Source organism: Arachis duranensis, chromosome 1 (genome assembly GCF_000817695.3).
Source record: "Arachis duranensis cultivar V14167 chromosome 1, aradu.V14167.gnm2.J7QH, whole genome shotgun sequence".
Lineage (NCBI taxonomy): Eukaryota > Viridiplantae > Streptophyta > Magnoliopsida > Fabales > Fabaceae > Arachis > Arachis duranensis.
In genome coordinates, this window is record NC_029772.3 from 3,679,511 (window position 1) to 3,699,076 (window position 19,566).

General features: G+C 35.6%; 2 protein-coding genes and 1 long non-coding RNA gene across 3 annotated transcripts; 2 read left to right on the forward strand and 1 right to left on the reverse strand.

Annotated features, from left to right (window-relative positions):
• Nucleotides 1-4,061: 4,061 nt before the first annotated feature.
• LOC107461540 (cell division cycle 20.2, cofactor of APC complex-like) lies at nt 4,062-6,109 on the forward strand. Its single transcript, XM_016080090.3, has 4 exons — nt 4,062-4,400; nt 4,523-4,798; nt 4,891-5,160; nt 5,254-6,109. Exons 1-4 carry the CDS (start codon nt 4,305-4,307, stop codon nt 5,977-5,979), a joined length of 1,368 nt encoding a protein of 455 aa, XP_015935576.1. The 5' UTR covers nt 4,062-4,304; the 3' UTR covers nt 5,980-6,109.
• A 2,608-nt stretch (nt 6,110-8,717) lies between these two features.
• On the forward strand, nt 8,718-10,979 carry LOC110277588 (uncharacterized). Its single transcript, XR_002370201.2, has 7 exons — nt 8,718-8,847; nt 8,934-8,976; nt 9,077-9,136; nt 9,228-9,379; nt 10,274-10,424; nt 10,507-10,632; nt 10,875-10,979. It is a non-coding gene; the product is annotated as an uncharacterized LOC110277588 (long non-coding RNA).
• Nucleotides 10,980-14,764: 3,785 nt separating this feature from the next.
• On the reverse strand, nt 14,765-16,446 carry LOC107461455 (fasciclin-like arabinogalactan protein 1). Its single transcript, XM_016079985.3, has 2 exons — nt 15,679-16,446; nt 14,765-15,581 (listed from the first exon to the last, which is right to left on the reverse strand). The coding sequence occupies exons 1-2, from the start codon at nt 16,384-16,386 to the stop codon at nt 15,024-15,026; spliced, it is 1,266 nt and encodes a 421-aa protein (XP_015935471.1). The 5' UTR covers nt 16,387-16,446; the 3' UTR covers nt 14,765-15,023.
• Nucleotides 16,447-19,566: the final 3,120 nt, after the last annotated feature.

Genomic DNA, 19,566 nt, shown 5'->3' on the forward strand with positions numbered 1-19,566 from the left:
GTTTCAACAAAGAGATTTGGCTGCAACATTGCGACAGTGGGAGGCGGTTTGGTCATATGACGATATATCTGTCAGAGTGCATCAATGTTGCTGGATGGACCTGCATCATGCCAATCTGGTGGTGATGTGTTCCAGACTGCCCAATGCTGAGATCCTCTGGAACCAGATGCTGGACGCGGTGCGTGGGTCGGGGTGGAGGAGGTGGAAGAGGCGGACCAGGAGGTGAAACCTCTCTGTCTGATGGGATGTCTCCGTAATCTTCCTGGTAGTCGAACTCCGCCTCCTCGTCGGACTCTGTGTCCAGCCACATCCGACGAGGCCTAACCATCTCCTTCCTAATCGGCTCGCCAGGTCTACACTCTCTAGCGCCTTTGTCCCTCTTAGCAGGTCGCCGGGTATCCGTCCTAACCTCCGCCGCACGCCTACGCTGGTCCGGCACGCCCAAGGGAAGGTGGAGATCGTCTCTCGGCTGGCTGGCAGTGGGCTGTACGTCGGGGGGTAACTCAGCGAGTCTCGAGTCCTCCAGAACCTCCTAGCCTAACAGATGCCTAACACGGCAAGCCTCACGCCACTAAACATAGTACTCCCGGGTCAGCCTGCTGTCAAATGTATGCTGTATGGAGATCCTGCGACCAAGATCAAAATGCTTACGCCAGCCTTCGTACCAATCAGAATGTTGATCAGGCCACCAAACATCTTCACCCCGACCAGAGGATGTGAGGAACTTATAAGAAAAAACAATAAGTACATAATATGATGTGGTTGACTGACACACATGTGATGGTTTTAACACAACTGAAATCTAAACTCAAGTAAGCAAAGATAAATAAGACATCACATATACCTGTCAAGGTTCACTGGAGGGTCAGGGACCTGCTGCTCTCCATTGAACTGCCTCTTCATCCAGTTGACCTGGTGAAACTGCACAATATTAAAGCAGACAATGGAGACGACTGACATCTATGTCCTCCACTCCTCCTCCTCGAAGAACCAAGGAGGGCACAAAACCTACAGAACAGGGTCGTCGTATGGTCTCCATACAAAACTGAAGGAACCGTAACAGAGCTAATAGTCAGGACGACAAAAATAAGGCAACATAAATTACTAAAATGAAAACGTGGTGGTCGTAAACGTGGTACTAACCTCATCGAATCGTAAACTGGTCGATCAATAGACGCCATCGCAAGACCCTGACCTCATGCTGATCTCTGCTCTACTGCTGCAATCCAACCAACCTGACACCAACTAAAAGAATAAAAGCAGTTCGTTATGCAACAGGTCATAGGAAGTTACAAATTGATAACTAAATACATAAATAAATATTTGTTACCTCGCAACCATAGGATACTGGTAGATCCGTTTATTTGCTAGACACCACCGAGAAAATCTCTGGTAGATTTAGGACATCACCAACAGAGTGCAGCCGGCGATGTCCGTGACGCCTCGGTATGCCGCCAAACACAGTGACTGGTACGTCTAGGTAAGCACGGCTGAGCCCCAAGACAACGCCCGACACTGAACGACTCCTTTTTGTCACATGCATATAATATGTTTTGCAGCGTGTTATATATATGTGATTTGCTAGAAAATAACTTAATTATTAATATATTATAATAATTTTTTAAACCACACTATTAGAGATATAATCATTAGTATTATCTTCTCTTATCAGTTTAAATTTTTAGGATGAGTAGTTTCATGACATGGTATCAGAGCTCTATATCCGAAAGGTCAAGAGTTCGATCCTTGATGAACCCCAAAAAAATGAAAAAGATAACAAATCAAGCAAACTCAAAAGAGAGACCCTTACTTAAGGGAGAATATTAGAAATATAACTTATAGTGTTACCTTCTCCTATCAACTTAAATTTTTGGGATAAGTGATTTCATGACACACACAAATAATATAATTTAATAGAACAATATATATCATAAATAAAAAGAACAATGATCAAATTTTATAGTGTTTAGCAAATAAAAAACTAACAGCGAATTATATTTAATATTCCAAAAAAAAATAAACCAACTAAATTAAAATTAAAGAGTTTAAAATAGCCTATAATAAGAATAGCTAGCTAATAGTGCTTTATATAAATTATATGAAAAATTTTTTATCATCACAAATTCCATCATTCAAAATATAGTCATTTTTATAGGTATAACAATTCTATTATTTTTACCGTCTTCTTTAACTAATTTTTTTATTTTGATATTAGATGTCACAGATCGCTCTATTTCTTTTTTAATGTTGTGTTTTACACAAGATACAGCTATTTTTTGGAACCTAAAAAATTTCTAAGTCACTGAAATTTTTTATTAACTACGAAAATATTCATTTAAAATAAATATTTATAAGTATGATGTTTAATTCAAAATAGTATATGAGAAACCAACTAAAAGAGTCAAATTTATTAATATATCTAAAAGTATTAATCGCGTCTAAAAATATTAATTTATATTTTTGATGTATTAAACGTGTCACCAAAACTTATCAAATTAGAATTATTCTCCAAATACGTGACGTTAAAAAAAAAACAAAAATACATTGTCCGATGATATGCGCTAAAATTGAATATTTTGCTAGAATTTAAATTCTACATTTCTACTTACCGATTCATTCTTGTATTTTTTTTTTTTTTGAATGTCAAAATTAATTTCTCATCTTGCGACATCCTACTCACATGATATGTGCATGATTGATAAGAATTAATATTTTGAACTTTGATATTCACTTTAAAAAGCATGTGTTTGTCTCTAAATACATATATATCTTCAGAAAAAGTATTTGCACTCAACTCCTACAACAAAATAGAACATTTATATTAATCATTACAGTAATATAAAATATAATATTTGACTATTCTTAAATTTAATTTAAATACAAACCTTTTCAAATATAGAACACACATTTTATTACAGCTTTTTTTCGAAAAACTCTTAGCCTCATGCTCAAACACTATGAAAGAGACAACATCAATCTCATTAACAACTGTAAGGTATATTTTGTACCTACATAAATGCATACGTAAGTTAAAAAAAATTCAATAATACGCCGAATTAGTGAATACATTTGAGGTGATATTTGATGGATGTGGTGCATTATAAATGATTGTAATAAAAGATAATTGCACTGTAACATTAGATAAAAAAATAAAATTAAGTAAAAATAATCATTAAATTATCAAAAGAATAATAATAAAATAACTATATAAAAAAATATTATAAAAAATTATAACTTATACCTTAAAAAAAATTAATTTCGATAAAAATAAAAAATACATCCTTATTCTATGAAATAGTAAAAAAAAAATAATAAATTAAAAAATGTTTTGGTTCTCAAATTTAGACTCATAAACTATAAAAAAAATATTATATATAACCATTAGTAACACAAAATTAATTATAAGAATTAATTATTAATTATTAATATTAATATCAATTTATCACTATTAATATTTGTATTATATTTGTAGCAATTAGAATTATAAATTATGTTTAATTTTTTATTATTGATCAATATCAATTTATCATTATTAACATTAGTATCATATATATTTATGGCACTTAAAATTATTATGGAGATATCAGTATCAATTTGTCATTATTAACGTATATATCATATTTATGATAATTAGAATAATAAATTTATATTTAATTATATATATATATATATCAATTTGCTATTAATTATCTTTGATTCAAAATTATATTGTAAAAATTGAAAATTAGAATTAGTGATAATTAATATAATTAAAATAATTAAAAATATTAATAATTAATAATTAGTATGATTATACATTAAATATCAGTTTTATATAATTATAAAAAGATATTTTTTAAATTAAATTAAAAAAAAAGAGAGACATACTAAAAAAAAGAGAGATATACTAATATGTTTTTTTTAAATTAAATTGGGCCGCCAAAGCCCATAGTCTCTTTGTTAAGCAAGCCTCCAACAACCAAAAAATAATAAGGAAGAAGCGGAAGAAGAAGCCTCCAACGGCTACTTCCATATAAAACGACTCAACGCAACAAACCATCATATTCATATTTCTTCTTCGATTTAACGTCTCTCTCAGTTCTCACTCTCTCTGTGATCTTCAAGCTCTCACTCAGCCTCGTTCTCTAAACTTCTCAACCGCCGCACTATTTACTCTTTCTCTCTTCTCTCTCTGTTTGTTTTCGTTCTTGGTTTCTTTGTATTCACTTTATTTTTTCTGCTTTTTCTTTTCTAGGGTCTTCGTTCTTTCATCATCGTCATCATCGCATCATCGTCATCATCATCTCCTCCTTTTCTTTCCGGCCATGGATGCCGGAACCTGGAGTTCTTCTATGAAGACAAAATCTCGATGCCCTCTCCAAGATCGCCGTTTCATCCACAGGAAAGCTTCTCAAGAAAACGTAATCGCTCTTTCGCTTTACAATTTCGCATTCTATTTTCTTGATTTTACTAGAATAAAAACTAGGGTTTTCTTGTTTAATTTCGGGTTTTCTATTTTCCTAATGCAAGAATTCTTCAACAGTTGGACAGGTTCATCCCAAACAGGTCAGCCATGGATTTCAGTTATGCGCACTACATGCTAACGGAGGGAAAGAAAGAGAAAGAAAACCCGATGGCAAGCTCGCCGGCACGACAAGCCTACCAGAAGCAACTGGCGGAGGCTTTCAACATGAACCGCACAAGAATCTTGGAATTCAAGAACAAGCCCCCTGCCCCTGTTGAACGAATCCCTAAGAATTTCCTCTCCCCACCACCTCCTCAATCAAAATCCTCCAAGCCCAAGCGTTACATCCCTCAGGTAACTATACATTTTTGGATTCATATCATATGCATTCTTTCAAGAGTGATGTTTTGAATTGTGTTCTAACCGTTTGTGAAAATGATTCTTAGAGTTCTGAGAGGACATTGGATGCTCCTGATATACTTGATGATTTCTACTTGAATCTGTTGGACTGGGGTAGCAGCAATGTCCTCAGCATTGCTCTAGGAAGCACAGTTTATCTTTGGAATGCCTCCGATAGTTCCACTTTGGAACTCGTGACAGTTGATGATGATGAGGGTCCTGTAACGAGTGTTAGCTGGGCTCCTGATGGAAGACATTTAGCCATTGGTTTGAACAATTCCCATGTACAGCTTTGGGATTCTACTGCTTGTAGGCTGGTAAGTATCATAATCAAACTGAAAATTTTTGCTTTTTAGTCATGTGGCAATTCTGATAATGGTTTTTTTGGGTTTATTATATGGTGAATGCAGTTGAGAACACTGAGGGGTGTACACCAATCAAGAGTGGGTTCACTAGCTTGGAACAATCATATCCTCACAACAGGAGGCATGGATGGTAAAATCGTGAACAATGATGTTAGGGTGAGGTCTCATATTGTTGACACCTACAGGGGGCATCATCAGGAGTTGTGTGGTCTCAAGTGGTCTCCCTCGGGACAACAATTGGCAAGTGGGGGCAACGATAATCTGGTTCATATATGGGACAGGTCCATGGCGTCATCCAATTCACCGACGCGATGGCTTCACAGGCTTGACGAGCACAGGGCTGCGGTGAAGGCACTGGCTTGGTGTCCATTCCAGGCAAACCTGCTAGCCTCTGGTGGAGGTGGGGCTGATCAATGCATTAAGTTCTGGAACACACACACCGGTGCTTGCTTGAATACTGTTAACGCAGGCTCTCAGGTGTGTGCTCTGTTGTGGAGTAAGAACGAGCGTGAGTTGCTTAGCTCGCACGGTTTCTCACAGAACCAGCTCATCGTTTGGAAATACCCTTCTATGGTGAAGATGGCTGAACTCACTGGACACACGTCAAGGGTGCTTTACATGACTCAGAGTCCTGATGGGTGTACTGTGGCCTCTGCAGCAGGGGACGAGACTCTGCGGTTTTGGAATGTCTTTGGAACTCCAGAAGCATCTAAGCCAGCACCAAAAGCAACAAACACACCTCCCTTCGCTCAGTTCTATTTTATCCGATGATATTGTTGTATAGGGGATTCTGTAAGTCCCAGGGACGGATCCAATTTTTTGGAAACCAAAGTAGTAGTAGTAGTAATAGTACCGTATGTATAGAAATAATAAATGATCGAAAAATAAAGTAAATTTTGATATAAAAAATTTAAAAAATAATAAATTATTCAAAAATAAAATTAAAAATTTCATCGGTTATTTAACTTTTTTTTTTAGTGTCAAAACAAGCAAGAAAAAAAAAAACAAACCAAAACACCTATCCTAGATCATCAAGGATGAATTGTTGGAGGTCATTACAAGGCGCAGACCAAGACATGCGTAGGGTTGATTCTAGCCCCATATCTCGTAGTCAATCCACGATTCTGTTGGTTTTTTGAGCTATCCATTCAAATTGTACAAATCAAGGTCTTGACAAAAGTTTTTGAATCTTGTTAAGAATATCACAATATCTCTCAAACCACAATTTCAAGTTAAAATCTCCTCCAACGGCAAAAAGCTCACGTCTAATAATAAGTCAAGGGAGAGAGCTAACAATAAGCGAAAGGTGAGAGCTACCAGAATAACCTAAAACCAACAAACATTTGAATCTCTAATGACACGTCCAATTCCAGCCAAACTCAAATTAAAAAATAAAATTACAATTAACTTTAAAACTATTACATGTTGGAAGTATCCAACACAGTCGACTCTTGAAGGTGCTAAAAGGATCACTTCTTTTTTCATGCATTATTAAGTCATTAGTGGTTATAAGCCTTAGAACAACCACCTTATAATCAGACTATTTATTTTCACTGTTAAAAATATCATTATACTTATGTTTTCACATCCACCAAAGTCTCGGCCTACGAGCCATGACCTTCCGAAACCAACTCTCAAGAGTGGTACCTTCAACTGGTCAATAAACAAAGGATCCAATATTTATCAAATGACTTTAGGTTTCACACAATTTCTAAGACAATGCTCTATTATTTTCTGATCCTCGTGACATTTTGTGGATAAGTCCGATCTAGATAAATAACGTTTGATACGAAAAGCTTCCGTTAGAAGGACATTACGTAAACTCAGCCACATCATCAGCTTGATCTTCTTTGGAATATTAAAATGCCAAAACCACCTCCAGTTGTTGTTGCTATCCCAATTTAATTTATTCTTCAAAAACCAATGATAACCCTCTCTAGCATTACAATCCCTTGTCCCTGCAGGTCACCATCTCCATCTTGACTCCAAATCCACCATTCTCGGAGGGTTAAGGCTATGAATGAACTGCTTGATCTCTTGAGGATTTTATAATAAATGGAATAAAAAACGTAAAAGTATAACCATGAAAATAAAATAATAATAATATAAGAGAGTACAAATAATATATAGAGTAGGAAAATAACTGACTCAAATTCAAATAAAAATAATTTTATAATAATAAAAATAACTATTCACAGATTGCTTTTTTCATATATTGTTGTATCTCCCCATGTATTAGCAGGTTTGTCCTTTGTATAATTTTATTTTATTTTATATTTAAAAAATAATTTTATAATAATATAATAATTAAGGATATTTGATCCGATATGAGAATAAATTTGCACATACTAATACTAGTATGAGAAAAATAAGGATAAATAAAAATACGACATATAAATTATATTATTTATTATTTTTATCATTATATAAATTAAATTTAATTAACTTTCATTTTTAATTTTAAATAATTAAAAATATAGATAAAAAAAATATGTTTGTCTCTTACCTTTCAAAGACACATTATTCATAAGTCGCGTGAGAGGACAACAAACTAGCACTAAAGACCCACAAAAGATACAAACACGTCCCACATTGATTACCATACAAAATCTTTACTTGTTTAAATGTTGAATTCAATAACTTGTTGGTCAATGTATAGGGAATGTGGGATGGGATTTACGCGTGACTTTATAAACCCTAAACCGCCCTTATTCATGATAGGGAAATCTACTGATGGAGGGTCTTTGTCCGCTGTTTCCCCTCATGTGTGGAAAAAACAAAGAAACAGTGATGCATGGCACGTGTGCAAGTCCACGATGATCCATAGAGAGAGGTTAGTAGGTGGTGCTGCGAGCCATCTATTGTATGATGTCTATAGCGGTTCACTGTGATTTCCTCGCCTCTCTCCCATTCCCTTTTTCACTCGGATCCATCTTTGGTTAGCATTGCTAATGAAACATGGATCATCGTGACTATGTTGACATAAACCTAATTAATAATTACATTAATACTTATTAATATTGATATATTAATAATAAATAAATTTTTAATATTTAATACTTTTATATTATTTAATTGTATATATTTTAATTTTATATTATTTTTATATATTATATATTTGTGGATACAACTTAAAATTTATGGACCCACCATATGTTTTAGAAACGGTCTCTTACTTTCTCTAGCTCTGAACTCTGGTATTCCAATATCCTTAGTACTCATCGAATTTATGTATCAATAAACAAAAATTCATTTACTCTTCTTTCCATCCATATTGCTATGTACTCACTTATCAATAAATAAAAACTAACAGTACTTCCTTATTTTTGTTTTATAATTTTATTTTGATCATAATATAAATAAAAAAAATTAAATAATATATATTCCAATATCCTTAGTACTCATTGTATTTATGTATCAATAAACAAAAATTTATTTACTCTTCTTTCCATGTATATTGCTGTATACTCACTTATCAATAAATAAAAACTAACAGTACTTATTGGAAATAGGAAAAGGGAGAGACAAATCAAAAACAGATGAGAGGGGATTAGGAAATCGTCAAGTTCTTGGAGATATTGGTAACCTTGAAGTACTTAAAACCACTGATGGCAAGCACATTTCACGGCCTATCACAAGGTTTTCTCTTTTTTTTTTTTCGTCATTCAGTTTGATTGATCTACCAAAACATACAACTTATTTCCTAACTTGGTTGTTTCTTATAGGAACCTTTATGCAAAACTTTTGGCAAATTCACAATTTACTGCAGTAAGAACATATTGCTCTTTGCTAACTTTGTTAATGATCTTGAATTGAACATCTATCTATGCATTTGGTTTTCAATGAACTTGCCCACGTTGGTCTGTAGAACTTGTTGTTGGATCCAAAAGCCCAAGCTAATGAACAAGGAGCTGCACAAGGGAATAAGGTGCAGTACCATTCTGAAGACACATTCTTATTTCTATTTTTATGATACCTAATAATTAATGCACCTTGAACCTAATTATGTTTATTTTCAGAACTTTGTTCAACTTGAATTAGACAATACAGCAAGCGTTCACAGGAAACATGGTTTAGAGGAAAGCTTTGAGCACGATAATGAAAGAAAGTTTAAGAAAAGATCTTGTAGGAAAGTCATAGTCTAACTGCAGAAATTACTGCACAGAGCAAGGTACTTTACTGTTGTTTACACCCTGCATGTGATAGGAAATACTAGTCCTCTAAGGATATGCATGATATCTATGGATTTGGGAGTTGCTTGTTTTGTGGTTTGTACTCTTTGGATTTAGAGATATCCATGATGACGTTGTTGAAGGGGATGTTCCACAAATCTAGACTCTCTTCGTTTGGGTCTGACTTGTAACGATTTTCTAAACAAAATCTTGCGGCTCACCCACGCTAATACAGTCTCCCATATACTTTCTAAGACAATAATAGGTCTGTGATGCCCTTATAAAAATAAATTAAAATCAAAATATTTTAATCAAATAGACTAAATATTTTTTTAATTAAATGTTTTGTTTCCTTAAAGAAATACGAAAAGAAAAGCAAATTTTTAGCAATAGCAGAAAGCAACTTCTTTAGCTCATGATTGAAAGACTGGCTAAGGTACCTTAGATGTAGCAATTCAGCTGCCTTCGACGGAAGCTCCTTTATTGCACAGAGCTCACATCCAAGGTAGAGCATATGAATTGGTGCTGCCATAATGAAATATAAGCTTTTAGAATCTGCTTTATTTTTATGATGATGATATAATGATGCATGAAAAAATAACATTGTATAAATAACATTTTGTTATGAATTTTACTAGCAAACTCTTTTTTTGTTTTCAAATATAATTCAGCATCCAATAAAGTGCACTTATTGGCTGAATCTTACTTGTCCCTATATTATAAAGAGTAAATGAACAAAAATACACATTAAAGAGTTTGGGTGGACAAACATACACACCAATGAATCAAAATTATGTAGAAAATGGACCATAATAAGCAGCTTTATTTTATGAGCTTGCTTTTTTCTGCTAACTGCATTTTTTTTATTATTTTTACCTTTTTCCTCCTTCTAGTGTGGAGTCTGGTGACATTGATCTATCTGAGTTTTAAGAAGAGAACCAGGGTGACGATGGTGATAAAAACGATAACGATAGAGATGACGGGGCTGATATTAAAAGAGAATCTGTAGTCAAGAGGGAACCCAGCAAGCTGCTGGAACAAATGGTGAGATGTCACTAATAATTTTACCTTGACTTCTATCGTTATAAGAGCCTTTAAGCTTAAATTATTGCCTCAACTCGTGCAGAAAATGCAGCAAATGGATCTAACCCCCAGCCGAAGAAACTAATTATAAGTGATGAATACTTTCAAAGAGTGACTAGGGCACTCATCATGCATCTTAGACAGCAGGAAGAAACTGTTCTGCAACAAGGTGCCACTTGAAATGTTTGCTATTTGTTATTGAATATTTACTTCAATTGATTAGGCTCGGTAAAGGAACTGTATACCTTTCAATCAAGTTCTTAAGCTCTGAATGCCTTTGTCTGCTCTACATCTAATAGTTATTTGTACAAAGAAACTTTTGCTATGAATATAACTAGCCTTTATATGGTGTCCAATGTAACAGTATATTATATTGAAAACTGAAATTTATGCTACTTATGAATGTTGCAGGAACTGAGTTGGCTGAAACAAGGCAACGAGATTTGATTCAATGGTATATAGACCAACAAAATGAGAAAAACGCTTACAGTTCTATGGAGGAGGTTAAAGCAGAACTTTCCAGACTCAAAGCTATTATAGAGGTCTACATTTTGTCTACACCCTTCCAAGAATTGCATTTACTTAGCTTTCAAACAAAAACACAATTATTTTGGACATGAGTTGATTTAAGTGAGTTTCATTCATTTTCCATTATCTTTCTTGTGACAGTGTTTTGGCAACCTTGCTGAAGAACAAAGTTGTGCCTGATCCAAGATTCAAGATTAAGATTGCTTAAAGATTCTGTTGTGGTTTGTATTGGTTGCAGCTCCAAAAGCAGTGAAAAAATCAAAAAGACAAAACTAATGCAAAATTTATTAAACCATACTGATTGTTCAGAAATAGAGCAAAGTTATGTTATTCATGAATTATTTTTACCTTTGGTCTAGATTGTAGATCATACTTTTGATGTATTTAGGCATTTTTAATATTTTAAATTCTATATTTCTATGTAGACTTTGGACGGACACAGTAGACTTTGGACGGACACAATCCGCCAAAATACAAAATAAAAGTCACAAACTCATTTCTCTCCTACATTAGCATTCTCATCCTGGACTTCATCTCCAGGCTCATCGTCGACCAGTTTTCCCCCGATCACAATCTTGATAACGTCAAATTGACTAACGTCGAATTCAGGGGCGAACACATGAACCTGACTAACTGCTCGGTCAAATCCGGCAGCGAACATCTCTAAACCACCATCTTCAAGCTCCTGAATCCGAGCAGTCAAATTTCATTTTTCAACATCAGATTCTTTTTATTTCTGTTGAAGAGTACAAACTTGGTCCTACAGAGTCCCTATCTCACCCTCCAAGTCTTTCATCTTTTTCATCAGATCCATAATAACACCATCCCTCTCATTCAGTTATTTTTCAAGATCTGCTATCTTCCTGGCTTCCTTCTTCTCCTAAGCGCCAGATAGCTCCAGGCCCCGACCAACGTATAGGAGCCTGGCAGCTACAACTTACGAAAATCATCAGTTATTTATAAGTCAGATCCCAAGCAAACAAGGCAAAACAAAACCACAAAACCCTACCTGAACATATTGGCCAACTGTTTCCTTCCCAGCACCATTCAAAAGGTAAAAGTCAGAAGAACTCTGAGCAACTTTCTTAGAAAGCGCGGCATAAGGGAAACGGTCGCTCCAAACTGAGTCCGAACTCCCACCAGTAACAAAGCCATGCAAACACATTTGGTTCTTCAAGTTACCCCTAACCCGGCCACCACTAGCGAAATCAAATCCGGAAAGAACCTCAAGCAAATCCTCAGGATCTGGACTCTTCCTCTTCTCACCCCGATGAACCGCACTAGACTGCGCTCCTTCGGCAGCCACTTCCTTTAAAACATTGCTAACTGATGCTCCCTTTCCCTCCCGTTTTTTCTCTAAGAAAGTCCGCATCTTCGCCGAGGACAAGCTCGGAACCCTCCCACCTGACAACGAAAGCATGCAACAAAAGCTCGGTAAATATAAACAGCAATAGTCAAAACAGCGAAAACCCTCCAAAAGCAACTCACCAATATATTTGGCCAACCCATCAGGATCATTTTCAAGCTGAAGAAGCTCAGCAGTAGACAACAACTTACCAGAAGAAAAACATTAAATAGAATACTCCAGAACAAAATCCTCCTCCTCTGACCTCCCCAAGGCATCAAGAACCTGCATAGGCTTAGGACACCAATAAAGGAAAAATCTCTCACACAACTCCTCATCAAGGAAAAAAGGATACTCAGTCTCAGAGGAACAAATTTTCACAAACATCTCTTTAAAGCTTTTAAAAGAGGACTTAAACAAAGCGAATAAGGAACGCCCCGGATAGCTGCTCAAATTTATCCAGAGTCCCTTACGCACTCCCTTTGATTGAAAAAGCGAGAAAAACAAGTTAAGAGAGGGCGTATGGTCCAAAAACGCCATCAGAATTTTAAAACCGCGAAGAAAAGCCCAAGAGTTGGGATGAAGCTGAGAAGAGGCGCAGTATAAGCGTAAAAATACGCCTAATCTCCCCTCCTCTCGCAGACCCTCTCTTCCCCATTACATGCAATCAACTCAACACCACGATGAAAACCTTTATGAACCCAGTCACAAACGTTAAGTGAAGCTAGCATCTTTGGATTTTGAAAAGAGACGCGCGACACTTAACGTCCGCATGAACCCATTCGTAAAGGTCATCCTTGACCTCGACAACTTTGTCTTCTGGCTTCATCATCACAAACCAATAAAGAAGAAAGGTGAAAACGAAGAACACTAACCTCTCGAAGTCATCCTCCCCTGAAGAAGTAAAGTGAAGAACTTCCCCACACACCACAAAATTTACCAACGGAATAAACACTATCACACGATCAAATTCACAGTCAATCCCCAATCGTCGGATTGATAAAACTATTCACATGACCAACGCATCATTACCTCGAATGTAGGACCCACTAACATTTATTTCCAAACATCTTTTCAAATACCCAAATGACAATAAATGCAACCCTTAATTTTCCTCATTTCCTTTTACCTTTTTATTTTTTATTTTATTTTCCTTGTTTTCCATTTCACGAGTTTTATTTCCTAAACATTCTTAGCCTGGAATTCGGCAACAAGTTAACCTTGTGGGCTCAGACATAGGTCAAACAAGGTATAACGACGGTGGACACTAACATTAACTTGCTTTCAACCAAAGTAAGTTAAGTTTGGGGGCTATGATTAGTACCCACAAAATGGGTCCGACATTATACTTTGAAAAGACTACATCCAACAAACAGAATGTGAAATACTAGGTCAAAGATCAGGCCAGTTAGCTTCATAATAAATATCCATGCTTAAGCTTGGATACGAGGTCGAAAATCTCGAACCGTCTAACGTACTTCTTCATCTTAAATAGCGCTACACCTACACAGATAGCCTCAAGCATACACAGAATTCAATCTATTATTATGATAGTTATTAAGATATTATTAGTATTCCTGTACAAAGACTGACTTAAGTATCGGAGTCTCTCTTACAGATGTTCCATACTGCTCGGACGAGATTGGAACAGGTGGCACTACCCTCAGCTGAAGAATACCACAAGTATTCTAGTAGCTGTCACCGACCTAAACCTCGGATCGAGAGCTGATATAGGAACATAACCCAACTTGGTTATTGAATGATATCTTTATTTTAGTCAATTTGTACTTGCAAATTTGCCATCAATGAACTATGATATAGATGAGTAAATTGATATTTAGGGAACTTGCACTGTTGCACATTGATAGCTTGAAAGCACTAGATCCTGTTTAAAGTCCACAATGGTGCATAATTTTCTTTTTTTTTTTTTTTGGGATACTATGCAAGTTAAGAGGCACAAATGATGATCCCATGTGGTTTGGCATACTCCGATAACAAAAGATTTGGCATACTCCGATAACAAAAGATTTCTGGAAGGTTAGTGAAATTATTAACAGATCCCAAAAAAAGACAATTAAAATCCGAAAACAGCAACAGAGACGTTGAAAAAGTAGAGGAGAATCTAGATTTCAAAGTTAGTGAGGTTTCTTGCTTTTAGTTGCACAGCTGATCAAGGTAGTTCACTTGTTATAGATCCCCCTAAAAGTGTCGCGAAAATAAGAGTTTACTCTTCTCCTGTAGTCCTTTAACCGCTTAGCACATTCATCAGCCTCACATGAATATTTCCGGAACTAATTGTAGAGATAGGACCGACATACACATTGATAATCTCATGATTTTAACCAAATCTATCATAATCATCATATAACAAACCTAATGGTGCTTCATAGAAACAAAAGTACGCAATAATTGAAGGGGAAAAGGATAGTAAGGCAAACTCAATTTTCAATTTTCAGCTTTGCAGCTTTACAATTACATTACAATCACTCACCGCCAAAATTAAATTACATCGTCAACAAAATAGTTAATCAACTAAAAATACAAACAGTCAAAGAAAAATGCTAAAGGAAACACCATTTCAAATTCCCTTTAACTCCTAGCTAAAACAACGGCAACAGTAACAGCAACAGAGCCTTATAATTTAAGTAATTAGCTTTTCTTTCTCTTTTTGTTACAGAGGTCACAGTTTACAGCAACGAAAACCCAAAGCACAAAGCCACAACTACGAAGATGACGTTAACGTACCTCGCGCCGTTAAACCTAACAGCGCCATTACCGTCGTCAGCACTCTCATCGGCGGCGTCACTGGGCGAATCCGCAGGCGCTGTTTCCTCATCTGCCGGCGCGTCGGCCGCCTTCTGCTTCTTCTTTCCCCCTTTCTTCGGCGATGCAGGAGCGTCCGCGGTGGCTGGCTCCGGTGCGGGAGCCGGCGCAGGAGACGGAGCCGGGGCCTTGAAAAGCTCCCTGGGAAGCAGAACCTTATCAATGGTGTAGATCGCGAGCGGGTCCTCGTCAATGAGCGTGCCAGTGATCTTGGCAGTAACAATCTTGGTCTTGAGCGTGACTTGATCACCGTCATTCTGCACGGTGAAGTCAAACTTGCTGGCTCCATCGGTAGCAAGCGTGTTCATCAAACCATTGTTTGACTTCAACATAGCCATGCTCTCATAAACAGGCGTAGCATGGTACTCCAGCAACGACGCCTTCCCAGCTGCAGTTAGGTTCTTATACTTGGGTAGGAATGCCTTCAGAACCCAACAAAACGGTTACAACAATGTAACTAACTAATTTGTCCAAATTGACAGTTAGGATGTAACTAACTAACTAATTAATGGTGATTACCTTAAAGGCGTCATCCATGGGGCAGAAGACGGTGAGTCCGCCATCCACATTGTCAGAAAAGGTGGACATAGCGTCGGGGGAGGCAGAGAGGGTGTCGGCGAAGACCTTGCAGCCATGGCGGGACATTATGGAGGTGAGATTTTGCTGGCTGGGTGCGGGTGTAGGGGCTTCCGCTGCGGCCGAGGGGAGTGGCTTGCTGATCTGTATTATGGATATGTTGTAAGGGATTTCCTCCAACGATTTCACGAAGAATGCGGAGAGGGCCCCGCCGTTATTCTCGGCGCCGAAGCCCACCTTTCCGCCTCGGAGGTCGGTGATGTTGACGAATCCCATGGAGCCGGGGGCGGTTCCTGTGGCCTGAAACATAGTGGCGGCAAGGGCGGTGCCGTTGGTGATCTGGTGGAGCTTCTTGGCGCCAAAGTAGTCGAGGAGGACGTGGAGGGACAGGATGTTCTTCAGAGTGTTGATGGAAGGGTGCTTTGATAGCAGCTCGTTCATGGCACCGTTATCAACGGCGCACACTGTTATGGTGGTTCGCTGGTTGATCTCCGGCGCAAGGTGAGTTAGTGTTAGGTACTTGTTGAAGGTGGAGAAGTCGGGGTGCTTCTCCAGAATGCGGGTTATGTTGTGTGCATGGGTTGTGGCGGTGGCTAAGAGGAGTAGCGTGACCGCAAGGGCCGCTAGATTCGCAAGCCGGAGCGGCTGCATTTCTGAAAGGTTCCGAACTCCGAACTTAAGACGGAGAATGAGATCTGCAGACTCGGGTGGAAACTGGAAAGTGAACACTTTAGACTGAGAAGCAAGGACAGAGAGACAAAGAAATAGTAATAAGGAGTGAATAGTAAATAGGGCTTGAATTGGAGATTATTACGGTTTATGCCATTGTCAAGAAATGATTTGTTATAAATTATAACTTTATAAGTATGTGGCATAGGGGGCGGTGCTATGTGAGTTTGATAGAGTATTGATTGAGAAAAAAAATTAGTATATTAAAATAACAAAATCAATAATCAAAATTAATCATAATATATTTATGAGTAAATATATATAATTTAATTTATTTTTAAATATATATATAACATAGTTAATTTAAAAGTTATTAGGATTGATTTAAAAAGTCAAGTAAGTTGACATATTTGACCTATTTAAGACATTGACAATACAATTCGTATTGACTCAATTTGTGTGTTAAATATCTTGACATTTCAATATTTTAAATGTTATCTATATATTAACAAACTATTTTTACATAAAATAATTTTTCTATTATTTAAGAAAAAAAATTGTCATTATAAGTAAAGAAATTCANTTTTATCACTATTCGGAACAGACGTAAAATCACCTTCCAGTCTTTTCGATTGATTCCTGAAGAAAATGGATCTTCTCAAAAAAAAATTTCTCAATTATTTGATAGATTGTGATTATTTAATATATTTTCTCACATATTTTTTTATTTTTTTATTTTACTTAAAAAATATAAGATAAAAAATTATATTTTATCAAATAATTAAAAAAAAGAGAGAAAATTCATTCTCCATCTCCGAAACACAAATTTTAACAAAAAGTATAAGGCATGGTTTGGACTTTTGGAATTTTATTTAGGCCTTGGGAGGTTCTTCAAAAAGAATATGAAAGCGAAGCCAAAGGGAAAGATTTGCGGAGTAAAAGAAACAAGTCGAGAAATACATCACGTGACTTGAGCACCCTTTCTGGTTTCTCTGGAGAAGGAATAAAGTTTAATTATATTAGATTTTGGTTATATAGTATATACATGTTTTTATTCTTTAATAAATTTAATTTTAATATATTAATAGGTTACAAAATTTTATATAATTATTTAATTATATTTATAATTTATATAAATTTTTAATTAATAAATTTAAAATTTAATTATTTTTATTTATATAATAATACACAATTAATTATCTGATATTTGTTTTTTGCATTAATAGTATATGATAATTAGTTTTTTCTTTTATTAATAATTACCTGCTTTACAATTGCAAAATATATATTACGTCTATGGTATAAAGTACTAAATCCAAACATTGTTAAAAAATAAAACAAATAGGTTTTGATAAATTTCATAATAAATTTATAGTTTTTTAAATAAAATATTAAGAAAGTTTTTAAAAATAAGAAAATGATAATACCAACTCCCAAATTGATAATATCACTTTCTCTTAATTATATTTCGTATTTACTTTTAAAATTATCTACAATTTTTATGGATATAAAAAATATTAAAAAATATTAATATGACAAATAGGCTTGAGAATAATTTTAAAAGAAAATAAAAAATATAATTAAAAGAAGTGATTTTTAAAAAAATATTTATAATAGATTTATTTGATATTTTTTATCAGGACCGATAAATCTGTCACAAAATTTTTTTAAAAAAGTATTTAATATCTTATTTTTCTGAAAAAAATTTAAGAGATAACATAATTTATTATTGTTTACTAATACTTTAATTATCAGTTTAATAATCTAATAATATATTTTTAGTCTATATTTTTTAATATTATTAACTAATTATTGATAAAAATAATAAATTTGGTAGGTCTTTTTGTATTTTTCTAAGTTTATTATAAAACTTACTTTTTAAAAAAAACTAAAGAAAATGCATACCGTGTACATCAATGATGTCAAATACTCAAATGAATATAATTTTGACCAAATAAGGTAATCTATATACCACAAGAAGCACAGAATGGTATTCGCAATTTCACATAGTTGCACACTTGCACGTTGTAAAGTGGAAAGCTCCCTTTTCTGGGAACGACAAGGTGGTCCGCACAAGCTAAGCTACTAGGTAGCTGCCATGGTGCCAATTACCGCATTAATTAGAAGGACTTGTATTTAATATTATAATCACGACCGTCTTTGACATTCCACGTGGATCGTTGACCAGTGAAAGCTCACCCATACTGATTTGTAAATTGTTATTTAAGCTGAAGTTTGGTGTATCGGTTAATTTTGGTTGTGGAACAAACAATACAAGTTTAGTGTTGCTGTGATTTAGATTAACCTAGCTTGAACGGTGCAGGGGCTTCCACGTGGACGGTGATGAAAGTGCATCTGACGTTGGTAGAACGTGCTCCACCGACAATATTTCCTTCCCTTCTAAAACACTGTTTGTTTCACGTTCATGGATCTGACTTGTTAATGCTGTTTGCATTGGTTGCTTCACTTTCATAATAACTTGTGGGTATTCCTTTGTTCTTTGTTCTTTCTTCTTCATAATTCCAAAGTATAATGCTACGTGATGTAAAAACTAACAAGAAACAACAATTGCTTATGTTTCAACAAAGGAGATTAAAATATACGTGCTAGGTTAGCTAGGAATATTGTAGCGTAGTAACAATGTTACACACATTTTTTCAGAAATTATTTTAAATATGAAAAAGAAAGGAATATTTTTGTTAACTATTGGTATTTGGAGTGCTTTACAGAAATATAAATGTGTCAGAATTGCATTTATAACACGCAACCTGCGTGTTATCTTTAGCAGAGATTCAAAACAACTTTAACAGAGATTCACAGTAAAAATTCGTTACGTATCGAGCTATAGTTCAACACGCATCCTGTGTGTTATTGTTACCGAGATTCTGCGCAGATTTTCGAGACCACGTTAACAGATATTCTTCGCATGGATACGACACGTGGCAGCATCACAGCAACACGCAGGTTGCGTGATTCCACATGGCTATTCCCTAGCAGCACGCAAGTCGCGTGTTGAGTATGAGTGAAGGTTGGGTGGTGAAGTGAGTGTTGGGTGGTAAAGGGTTTTGGAAAGTGAGTGAGGGTTGGTGGTAAATGGTTTTGGAGAGTTAGTGAAGGTTGGTGCAAGGGTTTTAAAGAGTTTGGAGAGGGTTGAGTGCAAGG

Coding starts and splice junctions, on each gene's coding strand:
- LOC107461540 (XM_016080090.3), top strand. CDS start 4,305: ATGGATGCCGGAACCTGGAGTTCTTCTATGAAGACAAAATCTCGATGC. Junction 4,401..4,522: donor GGAAAGCTTCTCAAGAAAAC/GTAATCGCTCTT, acceptor ATTCTTCAACAG/TTGGACAGGTTCATCCCAAA. Junction 4,799..4,890: donor CCAAGCGTTACATCCCTCAG/GTAACTATACAT, acceptor AATGATTCTTAG/AGTTCTGAGAGGACATTGGA.
- LOC107461455 (XM_016079985.3), bottom strand. CDS start 16,386: ATGCAGCCGCTCCGGCTTGCGAATCTAGCGGCCCTTGCGGTCACGCTA. Junction 15,582..15,678: donor CCATGGATGACGCCTTTAAG/GTAATCACCATT, acceptor TGGGTTCTGAAG/GCATTCCTACCCAAGTATAA.